The 15,201-nt window shown below is 45.9% G+C and overlaps 1 protein-coding gene across 3 annotated transcripts in view; it reads right to left on the reverse strand.

Annotated features, from left to right (window-relative positions):
- Nucleotides 1-201: 201 nt before the first annotated feature.
- Nucleotides 202-15,201, reverse strand: part of CARD19 (caspase recruitment domain family member 19) — a 100,431-nt gene continuing 85,431 nt past the window's right edge. For 2 of the 3 annotated variants that reach the window (XM_068253637.1, XM_068253635.1), the window contains exon 7: nucleotides 2,298-4,745. In XM_068253637.1, the coding sequence (XP_068109738.1) occupies nucleotides 4,596-4,745 (150 nt within the window). In that variant the 3' untranslated portion in view covers nucleotides 2,298-4,595. Of the gene's footprint in view, nucleotides 1,025-2,297; nucleotides 4,746-15,201 lie in introns of those variants that run through there. The other variant, XM_068253636.1, reaches the window with a different exon arrangement.

Genomic DNA, 15,201 nt, shown 5'->3' on the forward strand with positions numbered 1-15,201 from the left:
TATTAGCACAGGCAACGCGTTTCGCGGGTCTCAGCCCGCTTCATCAGGCCAGTAAAAGTGCCAAACAGAAAAGATCATCTAGCATAGGGAGCCTGCTAATAAAAATCCCTTGTATTAACTACAGATGTTTCGTCATTGAGGTAAGCTACCTCATATCACTTTTCGATTTTAAGCTGATTTTAGATGCTTTTATTACATCAGGGCGCCTCTTTCCCTTTTACGTGCTAAGTATACCCCCGAACACATCCTGTCCGAGGGGAGGTGGCAGACCACCAGTGGAGTCCCCACAGAGGACTCTGTCCCCTTTTTTTCCACTAAGAGAGCGACTATTCTTCCGGTTCTGGCTAGAACCACCCCGAGTGGAGTCGGGTTTATTGTCTCCACCTGCTTCCGGTGGTTGGTTGCCCCAAGCAACCTCCCTTTGTGAGTAGTGCTTTTAATTTATTTTCTTTTATTGTTTATTGTGGTCATTGACATATTGCACTACTGGGCTCCCGTTTTTTGTCTCCTGTGACTTTTTCTACAGGGTGTTCATCCACCCCTACTACAATTGATAGACAAAAACAGAGCCACAGATACCAATATTAAAAATAGCGTCTGTCTTCACACACTTCAAAAAATTTATCCGTGGGCTCCATTTTATAAAACCAAGCGGAGAGTCCAGATTTGCCACAAATTCACAGAGCCTGGATACCGGCAGAGGCATAGAAAGGCATAACAAAAACAGATCTCCCTTTACACAGAGAACTTTTGCACACAAACCGGATGCCAAAGCAGATTGCCTACTGCCTGCTCCTCCCCTCAGCATCATCTTTGCGGACCTCTTTATCCAATAAACACACAGGAAGGAAGGACACGTTTTTGACATATGTTTAAACGGACTGGAAAGGTATGCTGCAAAAGCACAACATTTTGAAAAACGAATCAGTTTTTAGAAAAACTGATCCTTTTAAAACGCATTCCGATCTGCAACCTGACAAGTGTGGACCAACCCTTACTGTCAGTTTTTGAAATTCATAGCTAGCTGCAAATAGAAATGGAAATTTTATTTTAAAAACAAATTATACAAAAAAAAATTAATAAAAAATGACTTGTAAAGCAACAATGAAAGTTGATGGCAATTTTGTTTTAGAATATGTGGAATTTCCTTTAATCCTGTTCAATATAAAGCATGTTTAGGTGAAAAATAGCCACACATTTTCCCTATTGTGTAACCCACCAATCAAAGCAATCAGCAAGTATCTGCGACTCCAAAAACCCTGCAGCACACTGTCTACAGAGAGAGAGATTTCACATGACGTTACGCTACAGACGCCAACTTTGGTATTGAAAAGAAAAACATGTTCAGTCTTTGCTAGCAATGTTATGCTGGCCACATCATTCTGACAATTCTTGGAAATCTTACCAAAATGTTTGTAGTATGAGGACTCTACTGAATCCCAACACACCCTATCAAGTGGGCTTCAGATCAGGTAAACTATTAGGAACGTCCCATAAGATGCCAGCAATTCTGAGTTGATGCAAATTACAGTATATAGTAACCTGCAGCATTGAAAGTGACCTATCAAAAATGAAAATAAGCAACAACAAGAAAAAAGGTACCCCTCACACTCAAGCCAATTGTGGAGACAATACTTGTGATCACCCAAAAGATATCTCTAACACAGTGCCTCCGCGGATATAGATAACAATGCAATGCAATCACATAGAAGAAACAAGCGTGGGCACCAGTGATTCCGAGCAAATGATTTTATCCAGGTGAAAAAGACTTTACATCAGCTGTGCATATGATGACAAACTTACAGATAAACAGCGATACATTACCAATCTGACATTGCAGCACACCCAAAGAGACAGATAAGCCAGACAATTGTTTCGTGCTAAACGCGCATCCTCATGGACTCCATGGCGGGGAGAAGGCTCACAATATGAAAACAATGGCATTTCACAACCATTACACAACCAATAATTAGATTTAAAGGGGAACTGAAGAGAGAGGTATATGGAGGCTGTCATGTTTATTTCCTTTTAGACAATACCAGTTGCCTGGCAGCCCTGCTGATCCTCTGCCTCTATTACTATTAGCCATAGCCCCTGAACAAGCATGCAGCAGATCAGGTGTTTCAGTGGTTCAGACTTATAAGTCTGATCTGACAAGACTAGCTGCATGCTTGTTTCTGGTTTTAATCAGATACTACTGCAGAGAAATAGACCAGCAGGGCTGCCAGGCAACTGGTATTGATTAAAAGGAAATAAACATGACAGCCTCCATATACCGCTTTCTTCAGTTCCCCTTTAAACATTAATCGGATGTGCCCTAGTTTTAGTAGACCTTCATGCCATATGCTCCCTTGCTGCCTCCCCATGGGCTCCCTCGCCAGCTCAGTTGTGGTCTATTGCGCATATGTGGCCCAGCCATGGCCCTTTTGCGCCTGCAGAGTAGTACTGCACAGGAGTAGAATGCTCCCAGCCAGTAGAGCAGGAGGGGATGCACGGCTGGCCCATGCATGCACGATGAAGCAAGTCTGAACTAATGTACCAGGATGGCCAGTGAAAGAGCCGAGCGACCCCTGGTAAGTATAAATGCTTTAATGCAATTCATCTCAGGCACATTTAAAAAAAAATGATCTTAAGATTTATTTCAACCTCTCGGTGCACACTATGCACAAGGGCTTGTTCACACTATGGGCTCGATTCACTATAGCGTAATAACTGCTATCACAGCAGTCATCACGCGATCTGCCGCACGCAAAGGTTTTCACGCGCACAACGTTACTTCGCGTGATAAGCGAAGGTTTGCGCGCGATCACGTGCGCGTTTCACATGAAACAAGTGTTCACATATGGGCGGTTCGATTACAATCCGCTTCCAAAAGCGCTGCCTGTACCATTTTCTGAGTGCTTTGGCTCAATGGGAGGTATAGGGAAATAACTAAGCACTTGAAAAAGCGCTTTGTATAGCAATTTCCCAAGCGCTTTTAAGAATAAATACATTGTATACATTGTATTTATTCTTTTCCAGGTCAAAGACGTCAGAAAGTGAAAATCTCAAACGCACCTACAAAAGCTCTTAAACAAAATTGCCCAACGCTCAGAAAACGCCAGGAATAGCTTAAAAAAAATCACGCACAAAAACGCTCAGCTCTTGAGATTTATAATGTGATCATAGCCTTAGGCAGCGTTCACAGTGGGAGCTGCGTTGCGTTCACTGTAAAACAGGTAAGCAATAGAGGGGATAAGTCACATTGCATGTTATGCAAATGTTCCGTCACATGAATGAAAAGTATGCTTCACTGCCACTGGTAACGCATGCGTTATGCGGTAACTCATTGCATGCAGTGTGTTTAGAGACTGTAGTCCTTTGCATGACCCAGGATGCACTTTGAACGTTGCATGGATTTACAACCATTTTGTGTGGTAAAATACCTTGGTTAAATCGCACTACATTGCCCCACCTTGAACTTAGCCTAAATTACATTAAATACATTTAGGAGTTTTGTCCTTTCTATATCAGTGTGGTCAATTTTCCATGTGTGTAGCTACTATAAGATCTTAAGCCCTTGTGTACATGCCAGAAGGAAGTTAGGGTAGGGGTTTGGTATCATCTAAACAGAGAACCTAGTGTATGTATAGGTGTTTCACAAAGTGGTTTAGAGGCCCGGCACACAGGACAACATACTGTACGCGATAATGCCCAGTTCTAAAAATGTCCCCCTCCTCCCCTTTTTCCTTATCGCCTACAGGGTTTCTCAACTTTGGGGGGGGGGGTCACATTAATCTCCCAACCTGTAAACATTGCCTTCACCTTTCATCAGCCTTGGGTCAGAGTGTCTTAATGCCCTCTTCATCCTTCAAGCCATGCCTCCCTCCCACTGGAAAGGAGTGTCCAGTCAGCCCCAAGCATAACCCTTTACACCACATCTCCCAAGACTGTGTCCCTTTCAAAAAACAAAACTCCCTCTAAAGCAGAAAAAGGGCAAACGCCCCCCTTCCATGCAGAAGACCACACTGGAAGCCTTTGTGTGATATAATCATTTAAATTTTTAAGATTTTCCAGGGAGAGTTCTTATTTCTATATATTAGCAGAGGGACTCAGATGCAGTGGCCAAAGAGAAATGGGTACTGGCCTACTGATTTAAAGGGGGATTCTGTGGATTATAAAAACCATACCCCCTCCCCCCTTCTAATAATCTAGAAGCCTAAAAATAAAAAAATCCACTTACCTGAGGCTTTTTTTCAGCCCCTGGAAGCCGTCCTGTGCCCTCGCCGCAGCTCCGCTCCCTGCCAGTGGCTCAGAGTCCCCTCCAGTACCAGAGGCCTACTTGTGTTCCAGCGTGCAGCTCACGTAGTTGCGCTAACGTCATCCGGACATACAATACAATACAGTTCGGATAACATCAGTGCGACTCAGTGAGTCGCATGGTGAAGTATGTGGCATCGGAGCGGACAGGGAGCCACCGGAGCTGCGGCGAGGGCACAGGAAGGCTGCAAGGGGCTGGAGGAAGCCCCAGGTAAGAAGATTTTTTTTACTTTTTTTATCCTGGACCTTCCCGTTAAGCCTAAGATAAAAAAATCAGTTTTACTCACCTGGGGCTTCTACCAGCCCCTTGCAGCTGTCCCACAGTCACTCTTGGATCCTACTGTCCCCCGCCGCCAGCTACTTTTGTTTTCGGACGACATTCTTACTGCGCCTGCGCAGGCCTGGCCACACGTGTTCTTCTTCGCCTTCCCGTCTGCAAAAGCATCCTGCCCAGGCATAGAACGCTATTATTATTTTACATAAATAACATTAGAAAGAATGGTGGAACTTTCTATATTGAATTCTGTTTTGAATTTGTGTTTTTAAACAGATATAAGGCAAAGCAACAATAATGCACAGAGTTCAGAGACTTGTGCAAACTAGAGTTCAGCTTACTGCAATCTGATTGGTAAAGGAAGATTGGTAAGTGACAGGGCCGTGCAGAGGGTCCTTAAGAGGGGGGTGCTCAAATTTAAAAAAAGGGCCTGGCAATGCCTTCCCTCGCATGCCCCCCGCTCCTCATTTCTGGCTAGGGGGGTATTGATTGTCATGCTGCTGAATGCAGATGATGGGTGCCATGTGGGTTCTGGGTGTAAGTACTGAGTGTCATGTGGGTTCTGGCTATGGTTGGGTATCGAGTGTCATGCGGGTGTTGATTGCAAGAACTTAGTGCCATGTAAGATCTGGGTGCATGTACTGGATGTCATGTGGGTGCTGGTACTGGGTGTGACATGGGTGTGAATACTTGGCGCCATGCCTGTACTGGGTGCTGGCTATGGGTGGGCTTTGGGCATCACATGGGTGCGGTTACGGGTTAAGTGGATACTTGGTGCAGATAGTGGGTGCCATGTGGAAGCTGTGTGCAGGTGTGAGTACTGGGTGCAATTTTAGGCCTGGGTGCAGATACTTGGTGTCATGTGAGTGTGAGTACTGGGTGCCAGCTATGAGGGGAAGGGGTGGCTGATGGGAAAAGTAGAGGGCAGTGTGGGTGCTGCAGAGGATCCTCAAGGGTGTGGTGCTCAAATTTGAAATTGATAAAGCGTGCTAAGTTGTGTATGTAATACCACCTCTCCATAAAGCATAAGGCAGTCTTATCCCCCCCCCCACCCACACACACACACACACACACACAAACACACACACCTTTATAGCAGTATCAGGCAGACTGTGTGTCTCCTTCCAACTCTTTTGGTGCTACCACCCTCAAACCAGCAGTGATAGGTGCCCATCGTTAGTGGGTTAGAGTGGGCACAGTGGAGCCCACTGTAGAGGCACAAACTCACCTTTCATTACTGGGATCTCTGTCCCTCTTGATCAGCACCCAAGCCTCTTTTCAGGCAAAGAAGTGGTTACCAATATGCAGTGGTTGCTAAGCATTAGTAGATGCAAAACTGCAGTAAGTGCCAAGGTGCAGTGGGTGCCCAGATGCAGTGGATGGTAAGACGCAAAGGTTCACTTTGTGGTAAGTTGCAGTGGGTGCCGAGATGCCAACGTAAAGTCTGTGTCAAGCTGCTTTGGGTACCAAGGTCCAGTTAGTATTGGGTGTTTATTTGCAGTGGGTGCTATGCAGTATTGGGTGCTGAATGAAAAGCAGATGGTGATAATGGGTGCCATGTAAGTACTAATTGGTACAGGGAGCCATGTGAGTGTTGGACATGAGTGAGTAGGTAGTGCCATGTGTGGTCTGGATGTGTGCCATGGGAGAGTACTGCGTCTCATATGGGTTCGGACCAAGGATGGGTACTGGGTGCTATTTGGGTGCTGGCCATGGACGGGTACTAGGTGCATATAATGACTTTGGAACTTGGTGATGTGTGAGTACTGTGCCATGTGGGTGTTGATTATGGGGGTATGTGGGTCTTAGGTGCAAATACTGAGTGCCAAGTGGGTACTGGGAGTGAGTACATGGTGACATATGGGTGATGGGAGCTGGCTAGTGGGATATTTGTTGTCATGTGGGTGCTAAAGGCAGATGCTGGGTGCCATGTGGGTTCTGGGTGCTAGCACAGGGTGTCATGTGGATTCTGGCTGTATGGGTGTGCATCAACCATCATGTAGGTGTTGATTGCAGGTACTCAGTCCCTTTTGAGTTCTGGGTGCAAGTACTGCATGTCATATGTGAGTGCTTGGTGTGGGTGCTGGGCACCAAGTGGAGGCTTAGTGCAACTGGAACTACTGCAGATGAAACATGTGGGTGTTGGGTGCAGGTACTGGGTATCACATAGGTGCAAATACTTGGTGCCATGCCTGCACTGGGTGCTAGCTCTGGGTGGGTGTTGTGTGTCACGTGGGTTCTGAGTGCAGGTACATCGGGTGCTAGTACTGGTTATGTAAGTGGGGAGGTCGAGGTCAGTGTGGTTGATGTGGGAAGGTAGGTCACTGTGGGTGCTGGGGGGGAGAAGGAACTGTGGGTGCTGTGGAAAGTAGAGGTCAGTATGGGTGCTGGTGGAAAGGGAGGTCACTGTGGGTCCTTTGGGGGAGATCACTGTGGGTCTCGGGAGGTAGAGGTCATTGTGGGTGCAGGGGGTGGGAGGTGACTATGGGTGCTGCTATGAATGGCATAGTTGCTGCTAAAGGAGGTAGAGGTCAGTGTGGGTGCTGGGGAAAGGGTAGGCCACTGTGGGTGCTGGGAGAAGTCAGTGTGGTTACTGGAGGAGGGAGTGGATGCTGGGTGTTGGGAGAAGACAATGTGGGCGCTGGCAATGGGAGAGGTCACTGTAGGTGCTGCTTTTGGGATGGGAGGTCCCTGTGGGTGCTGCAGGGGACAGGAGGGTAGCCACTGGGGGAGGGAAAAATCACTGTGGGTGCTGGGGGAGGGATAGGTCAGTGTGGGTGCTGGGGTAGGCAGGATCACTGCTAGAGCTGGGGAGGGAGAGGTCACTGTGGGTGCTAGGTGGAAGGAGAGGTCACTGTGGGTGCTGGGGGAGGGAGAGGTCACTATAGGTCCTAGGTGGAGGGAGAGATCACTGTGGGTGCTAGGTGGAGGGAGAGGTCACTGTGGGTGCTGGGGGAGGAAAAGGTCACTGTGGGTGCTGGGGGAGGGAGAAGTCACTGTGGGTGCTGGGGAGGGAGAGGTCACTGTGGGTGCTGGGGGAGGGAAAGGTCACTGTGGGTGCTGGGGCAGGGAGAAGTCACTGTGGGTGCTGGGGAGGGAGAGGTCACTGTGGGTCCGGGTCCCTAGTGGAGGGAGAGGTCACTGTGGGTGCTAGGTGGAGGGAGAGGTCACTGTGGGTGCTGGGTAAGAGAGAGGTCACTGTGGGTGCTGGGTAAGAGAGAGGTCACTGTGGGTGCTAGGTGGAGGGAGAGGTCTCTGTGGGTGCTAGGTGGAGGGAGAGGTCACTGTGGGTGCTAGGTGGAGGGAGAGGTCACTGTGGGTGCTGGGGGAGGGAGAGGTCACTGTGGGTACTGGGTAGGGAGAGGTCAGTATGGGTCCTAGGTGGAGGGAGAGGTCACTGTGAGTGCTAGGGGAGGGAGTGGTCACTGTGGGTACTAGGTGGAGGGAGAGGTCACTATGGGTGCTGGGGGAGGTAGATGTCAGTATGGGTCTTAGGTGGAGGGAGAGGTCAGTATGCCACACTAGGATTCCTGTCTGGTCCTCTTCACTAGAAAGTGTCCCAGGGGCGGAGCTTCCCGTGGGTGGGCGGGGCTTAGCGCGATCGGGGGCGGAGCTTATTTTGCGCGGCGAGAGGGGCCTTTTTTGAAAATTTTTAAAAGGGGGGTGCCTGGGCACCCAGAGCACCCCCCTGTGCACGTGCCTGGTAAGTGATATATCTGCTACTTGGTTTCCTAGTTCTACTTTCGTAAATAACAGTCTTTTGTTGCAGTAACGCTATTTATTGTTTTTTCCAGATTAAAGAAAGTATAACAAAGTAGAATCACAGTTACAAGTTAAAGTTAGCTCCTCTAGTCCTATCTACTCTGACCAATTGCGTATAAAGGTAGGTACTATATCTTAAGCAAGATAGTTACATCTTACATCAAAATGGAGGCTTGGTGGAGTCTGATGTTTCTCTATGCTCCTGCTGGTGGAATCTCTAGAGCCTCATGGAAGCTTCTTCTGGGAAGTCATAGCATTTCTCTCATGGAGTCCCTTTGTCTTAAATAGCCAAGAAATCCATTCATCACATAACACACCCACATGACCACCCCCAGCTCAGGTATCATTCCGCCCCCGTCCTTGCCAGTTATGTCTTCATTGGACCTCTAGGTGGCGCTGTAACCTCACTCATGAGGTCCTGTGATGTTGGTTGTAAAGTCACTCACACAGGTGTTTCATGCCTGAAAGGTGAACATCCCTTCATTGTCTCAGGCATACAGAAACTGTTGGGGTATTGTCCATCTGCTAACAAGACTGTTCCCATTAGAACTTCCATTGTCCCCTCGGTTCTTATGGCTTTATCATCCAAGGGTCCCATTCTTTGAGATAGGATAACACCAGTTTCACTGGCCATTTAATCAGTAGACCAGTTCTGATGGTTTCTGTTCCCAAGGGTAATAATAGCAGTGATCTGAACGTCTCTTTGATCTAGTTTCTGTAACACAGCAAGCATTTTGAGATGGTTTCACCATGTGTCCTATGCCAATGTTCTGGATAGAAATCATATCCAACAGTAAGTATACGAGAATGTACAGGCGCAGGCAATTAGCCTGCACATGCGTGGTAGAACCTCCCCTTGAAGGGGTAAAGACAGGTACTGGCTCTGTGCTGAATTATTGCAGGTGCGTTTCCCAGGTGCCAGGGGAAGATCAAGAGGAGCAGCGCTGATTGGCCTGGTGGATTTCGCGGGCCTGCTACCCAGCCTACGGGGAGAGAGTGCTGCTTATATAAAGGCCCGGGCACATGACGCAGGCGGCCGGCTGAAACAAGGAAATCAGCCCCCCGACATAGACGCTGTAATTGCTACGGTGCTGCGTAGAACGAAGGTGGAAGATGGAGAAGAATGGCTGCGTGACCTACTTGAGCCGAACAGCAGTGAGTCTGTGGCGATGGCCGGTCCATCGGCGCCACCTGAAGATTACTCCACGGTCCAGTAGATTGTTTTGCCGCAGCTTCTCCTCATGCCTCAGTGACAGGGCGGAGCTCCAGCAGGGAGGAAGAGGAGGAGGCAAGCCAGAGAGACTGGGTGAACAAGAGGAGGGGGCAGGGAGCCTGGAGGAGGGAGCAGGAGATGATTCCTTCAGACATGCTGGGCTGGGTAAACGCCCAAGGAAGGCAAGGAGAGTGTATTCACCGCCCCCTCCTCACCCCCCTGCAACTAAGAAGAAACCGAAGGGAAGCAGAGGCCAGCCAGCCGTGCCTCGGACAGCCCCTTCACAGGAACAAGCTGCAGCTGGACCTGCAGTGGAGAATCATACAGGAGAGCAAGTTCTGATCAGTGAGTTACATGATTCTAATACTGTTTCTTCCATTAATTCTCATTTAAATGAGTTAGTTGCTATGTTTAGTTCTCTAGCTGAAGCTGTAAAAATGTCTAATGCTGTGGTACAGAGGGCAGGGCAGCCTGCCATTGTCAGTGAGCCTGTGTCTCCTGCACCAGTGTGCGTACCTCCAGTTTCATCTCTAAGGCTGCTTTCACAGTGGGACGTTACAGGCGCACGTTAGAGCAGCCTGTAACGCAGCCCACCGCACAGTAATGAAAAATCAATGGGCTGTTCACAGTGCCCACGTTGCGTTACATTGTAACGCTAGACGTCAAGAGAAAGTACTGCATGCAGTAGGTTATAGGCGGCTAAGCCGCGTTATACTTCTTGCACATGCTCAGTAATGTTGGGGAGGAGGGGAGAGCGGCCAGGCACATGGCTAATTAATATTCACTGCACTTTGTGACGTGCAGTGTTTACTTCCTGGAGCAACCGCTTTGTGCGGTGATTGGCTGGCGGGACCACGTGATGCCACATGCGTCACAAAGTACGCATCACGGACGCCAGAGTGAGCTGCACAACGCGGCTCACTCTGGCGTCCACATGCAACACCACCAGGCGTTGCGTTAGGGGCACGTTATGCGACAATAACATCCTCTAAAACGCAACGTCCTGGTGGGAAAGCAGCCTTAATGCTGCTCCTACTACCGAGCCCCCTGTTCCGAGAGTGGGGGTGTCTGAAAGGCATTATAAAGAGGCGCTGCCATGCTCTTTTTCCCCACTGGGTTTCCACCTAAGCAGAAATATAAAAGAAAAAGATTTGGAATAGATTAATGAATTTGTAGATATTTTGTAGAGAAAAGGGAGGGAGAGGAGGATAGAAAGCGTCCCATATTGCGCACTTTTAGCAAACGGCTGCAAGCCTTTCGCATTTATTCAAGTGTTTTAGGAGAGAAGAAACCAGAGTTATGCACAGGCCTATTTCAACATCTCGACATAATAAATGAAGCTTACCGGCAGTTTCGAGGTAGTGCATTGAGCTAATTAGGAAGATGGAGAGAGATATTTGCCAGCTGGCTGTACATTTACCTAATACTAGAATTATTTTTTCAGAATTGATTCAGAAACTTTCCTGGCTTAATGCTGAATTAAAATTTATGGAGAAAATAAGACGAAGGATTAACAGGTTTATGGTTAAAATGTTGTCGAGTGTGGGTGGCCTTACAATCCACCATGTGGAACTTGAAGGTGCCGTTGCCGGCCTTTATAGAAGAGATGGGGTACACCTGTCTGCTATAGGCCTGGACATTTTTAACTGCAACATGCATTTGGGGATTGAAAGGGCCGCGGTGTTGGGGGGCCAGTCCAGTTAAGCTGGACTGGCTTTTGGGTAATGTCACCCTGCGGGCGGACATTTGCTTATGTTAATAATATGTGTATCATTATGGTATTTTGGTTTTGATTATTGGTAATAAAGAAAATAAAATTCTATCATCATAATGTGATATTATACCTGAATGCGGTAATTCAGGTTCTCTTGCTATGTTACCCCAATAAATGGCTGCGGCCTTTTGCCATTTGTGTGTGTTGTGTGGCTTCTATTAGATAAGTATGGTTAAATGTTTATTCCGAAATGGGGGGTGCAATACCATGCCCCAGTTCATCAATATTCCTCAGTTTTCTTGCTAAGCAAGTCAACAGTGGTTAGTTTTACTTGTCCTGAAACAAAACTACACAGAAAGCCAACTACCTTGTGAATTTAGACTCTTACAAAAATACTGTGATACAGCAATGCATCGCTTTAGTATGAAAACCACCAAACATGAATTTACAACAATGAAAAGAGTAGAAAATAACATTCTGAATAAATCAGTCCACAGTCCCAGAAAATGTCCTTTTCTCAAATTATATCAAACCCAGTGTCCCAAATAATGAACTCAATTAAAATGCTGCAGACATGTTTTCAAAAGCTGAAAATAAATTGTGGCAAAAAGACTACTTATTTTCCAATATACAATTGAATCATTCAAAGGGGACGTACAATTAAAACAAAAGCACAGTCAATAGCTTGGTAAAGGCAAATACCACGTGTTTTATTTTCTGCCAAAGCACTCTTTTTACAAGGCTCTGCCCACTTTACTACAGTAATGCATTATGCCAATGACCTACAATTGCCTTCTGTATTAAAACAATACAATACTGTGAAGTGTTGCATGAAAACTCTGGCAGGGAGTATGAGTGCTGGTTTAGCAGTGCGGGAGTCTATTGCAGACAAAAGTGTGGTAGACACAGCAGTCAATAGCAGTGAGAGCAAAACAGTTCTCCCACCTGATGTTACAAACTATTGTAGCATTTCAGAATAAAGCTTTGGTATAATAGTAGATGGATAAAAAGCTTGCTGTAGGCAGCTGTGCACTCTTTCCCCATTACTGATACAGTATTTCCTGCTGTTAATGCCAGCCATCACAGCCAGAAAATTTTAACCTGTACAACACCGTTAAACATGATTTGACCCATTTTAAGATGTTGGCAGATTTTTTTCATAATTCTTCATTTGTAAACATAATGCTGTTTACCTAAATGTACATACTGACAGTAGGCATTGGTCTTTGGTCCTTTAACCACTTGAGGACCTAGGGCTTTCTACCCCTTAAGGACCGGCCACTTTTTTTCCATTCAGACCACTGCAGCTTTCACGGTTTATTGCTCGCTCATACAACCTACCACCTAAATGAATTTTGGCTCCTTTTCTTGTCACTAATAAAGCTTTCTTTTGGTGCTATTTGATTGCTCCTGCGATTTTTACTTTTTATTATATTCATCAAAAAAGACATGAATTTTGGCAAAAAAATGATTTTTTTAACTTTCTGTGCTGACATCTTTCAAATAAAGTAAAATTTCTGTATACATGCAGCGCGAAAAATGTGGACAAACATGTTTTTGATTAAAAAAAACCCATTCAGTGTATATTTATTGGTTTGGGTAAAAGTTATAGCGTTTACAAACTATGGTGAAAAAAGTGAATTTTCCCATGTTCAAGCATCTATGACTTTTCTGACCCCCTGTCATGTTTCATGAGGGGCTAGAATTCCAGGATAGTATAAATACCCCCCAAATGACCCCATTTTGGAAAGAAGACATCCCAAAGTATTAACTGAGAGGCATAGTGAGTTCATAGAAGATATTATTTTTTGTCACAAGTAAGCGGAAAATGACACTTTTTGACAAAAAAAAAAGTTTCCATTTCTTCTAACTTGCGACAAAAAAAATGAAATCTGCCACGGACTCACCATGCCCCTCTCAGAATACCTTGAAGGGTCTACTTTCCAAAATGGGGTCATTTGTGGGGTGTGTTTACTGTCCTGACATTTTGGGGGGTGCTAAATTGTAAGCACCCCTGTAAAGCCTAAAGGTGCTCATTGGACTTTGGACCCCTAAGCGCAGTTAGGCTGCAAAAAAGTGCCACACATGTGGTATTACCGTACTCAGGAGAAGTAGTATAATGTGTTTTAGGGTGTATTTTTACACATACCCATGCTGGGTGGGAGAAATATCTCTGTAAATGACAATTTGTTAATTTTTTTTTACACACAATTGTCCATTTACAGAGATCTTTCTCCCACTCAGCATGGGTATGTGTAAAAATACACCCCAAAACACATTATACTACTTCTCCTGAGTACGGCGATACCACATGTGTGGCACTTTTTTGCACCCTAACTGCGCTAAAGGGCCCAAAGTCCAATGAGTACCTTTAGGATTTCACAGGTCATTTTGAGAAATTTCGTTTCAAGACTACTCCTCACGGTTTAGGGCCCCTAAAATGCCAGGGCAGTATAGGCACCCCACAAATGACCCCATTTTAGAAAGAAGACACCCCAAGGTATTCCGTTAGGAGTATGGTGAGTTCATAGAAGATTTTATTCTTTGTCACAAGTTAGCGGAAAATGACACTTTGTGAAAAAACACAATTAAAATCAATTTCCGCTAACTTGTGACAAAAAAATAAAAACTTCTATGAACTCACCATACTCCTAACGGAATACCTTGGGGTGTCTTCTTTCTAAAATGGGGTCATTAGTGGGGTTCCTATACTGCCCTGGCATTTTAGGGGCCCTAAACCGTGTGGAGTAGTCTTGAAACGAAATTTCTCAAAATGACCTGTGAAATCCTAAAGGTACTCATTGGACTTTGGGCCCTTTAGCGCAGTTAGGGTGCAAAAAAGTGCCACACATGTGGTATCGCCGTACTCGGGAGAAATAGTACAATGTGTTTTGGGGTGTATTTTTACACATACCCATGCTGGGTGGGAGCAACACCTCTGTAAATGACAATCTTTTGATTTTTTTACACACAATTGTCCATTTACAGTAGTATTTCTCCCACCCAGCATGGGTATGTGTCAAAATACACCCCAAAACACATTGTACTACTTCTCCCGAGTACGGCGATACCACATGTGTGGCACTTTTTTGCACCCTAACTGCGCTAAGGGGCCCAAAGTCCAATGAGTACCTTTAGGATTTCACAGGTCATTTTTGTTTCAGGACTACTCCTCACGGTTTAGGGCCCCTAAAATGCCAGGGCAGTATAGGAACCCCACTAATGACCCCATTTTAGAAAGAAGACACCCCAAGGTATTCCGTTAGGAGTATGGTGAGTTCATAGAAGTTTTTATTTTTTTGTCACAAGTTAGCGGAAATTGATTTTAATTGTTTTTTTTTCACAAAGTGTCATTTTCCGCTAACTTGTGACAAAAAATAAAATCTTCTATGAACTCACCATACTCCTAACGGAATACGTTTGGGTGTCTTCTTTCTAGAATGGGGTCATTTGTGGGGTTCCTATACTGCCCTGGCATTTTAGGGGCCCTAAACCGTGAGGAGTAGTCTTGAAACAAAAATGACCTGTGAAATCCTAAAGGTACTCATTGGACTTTGGGCCCCTTAGCGCAGTTAGGCTGCAAAAAAGTGCCAATCCTGTGGTATCGCCGTACTCGGGAGATGTAGTATAATGTGTTTTGGGGTGTATTTTTACACATACCCATGCTGGGTGGGAGAAATACCTCTGTAAATGACAATTGTTTGATTTGTTTTACACACAATTGTCCATTTACAGAGAGATTTCTCCCACCCAGCATGGGTATGTGTAAAAATACACCCCAAAACACATTATACTACTTCTCCTGAGTACGGCGATACCACATGTGTGACACTTTTTTGCAGCCTAGGTGCGCTAAGGGGCCCAACGTCCTAATCACAGGTCATTTTGAGGCATTTGTTTTCTAGACTACTCCTCACGGTTTAGGGCCCCTAAAATGCC

This window comes from Hyperolius riggenbachi, chromosome 9, assembly GCF_040937935.1.
Source record: "Hyperolius riggenbachi isolate aHypRig1 chromosome 9, aHypRig1.pri, whole genome shotgun sequence".
Lineage (NCBI taxonomy): Eukaryota > Metazoa > Chordata > Amphibia > Anura > Hyperoliidae > Hyperolius > Hyperolius riggenbachi.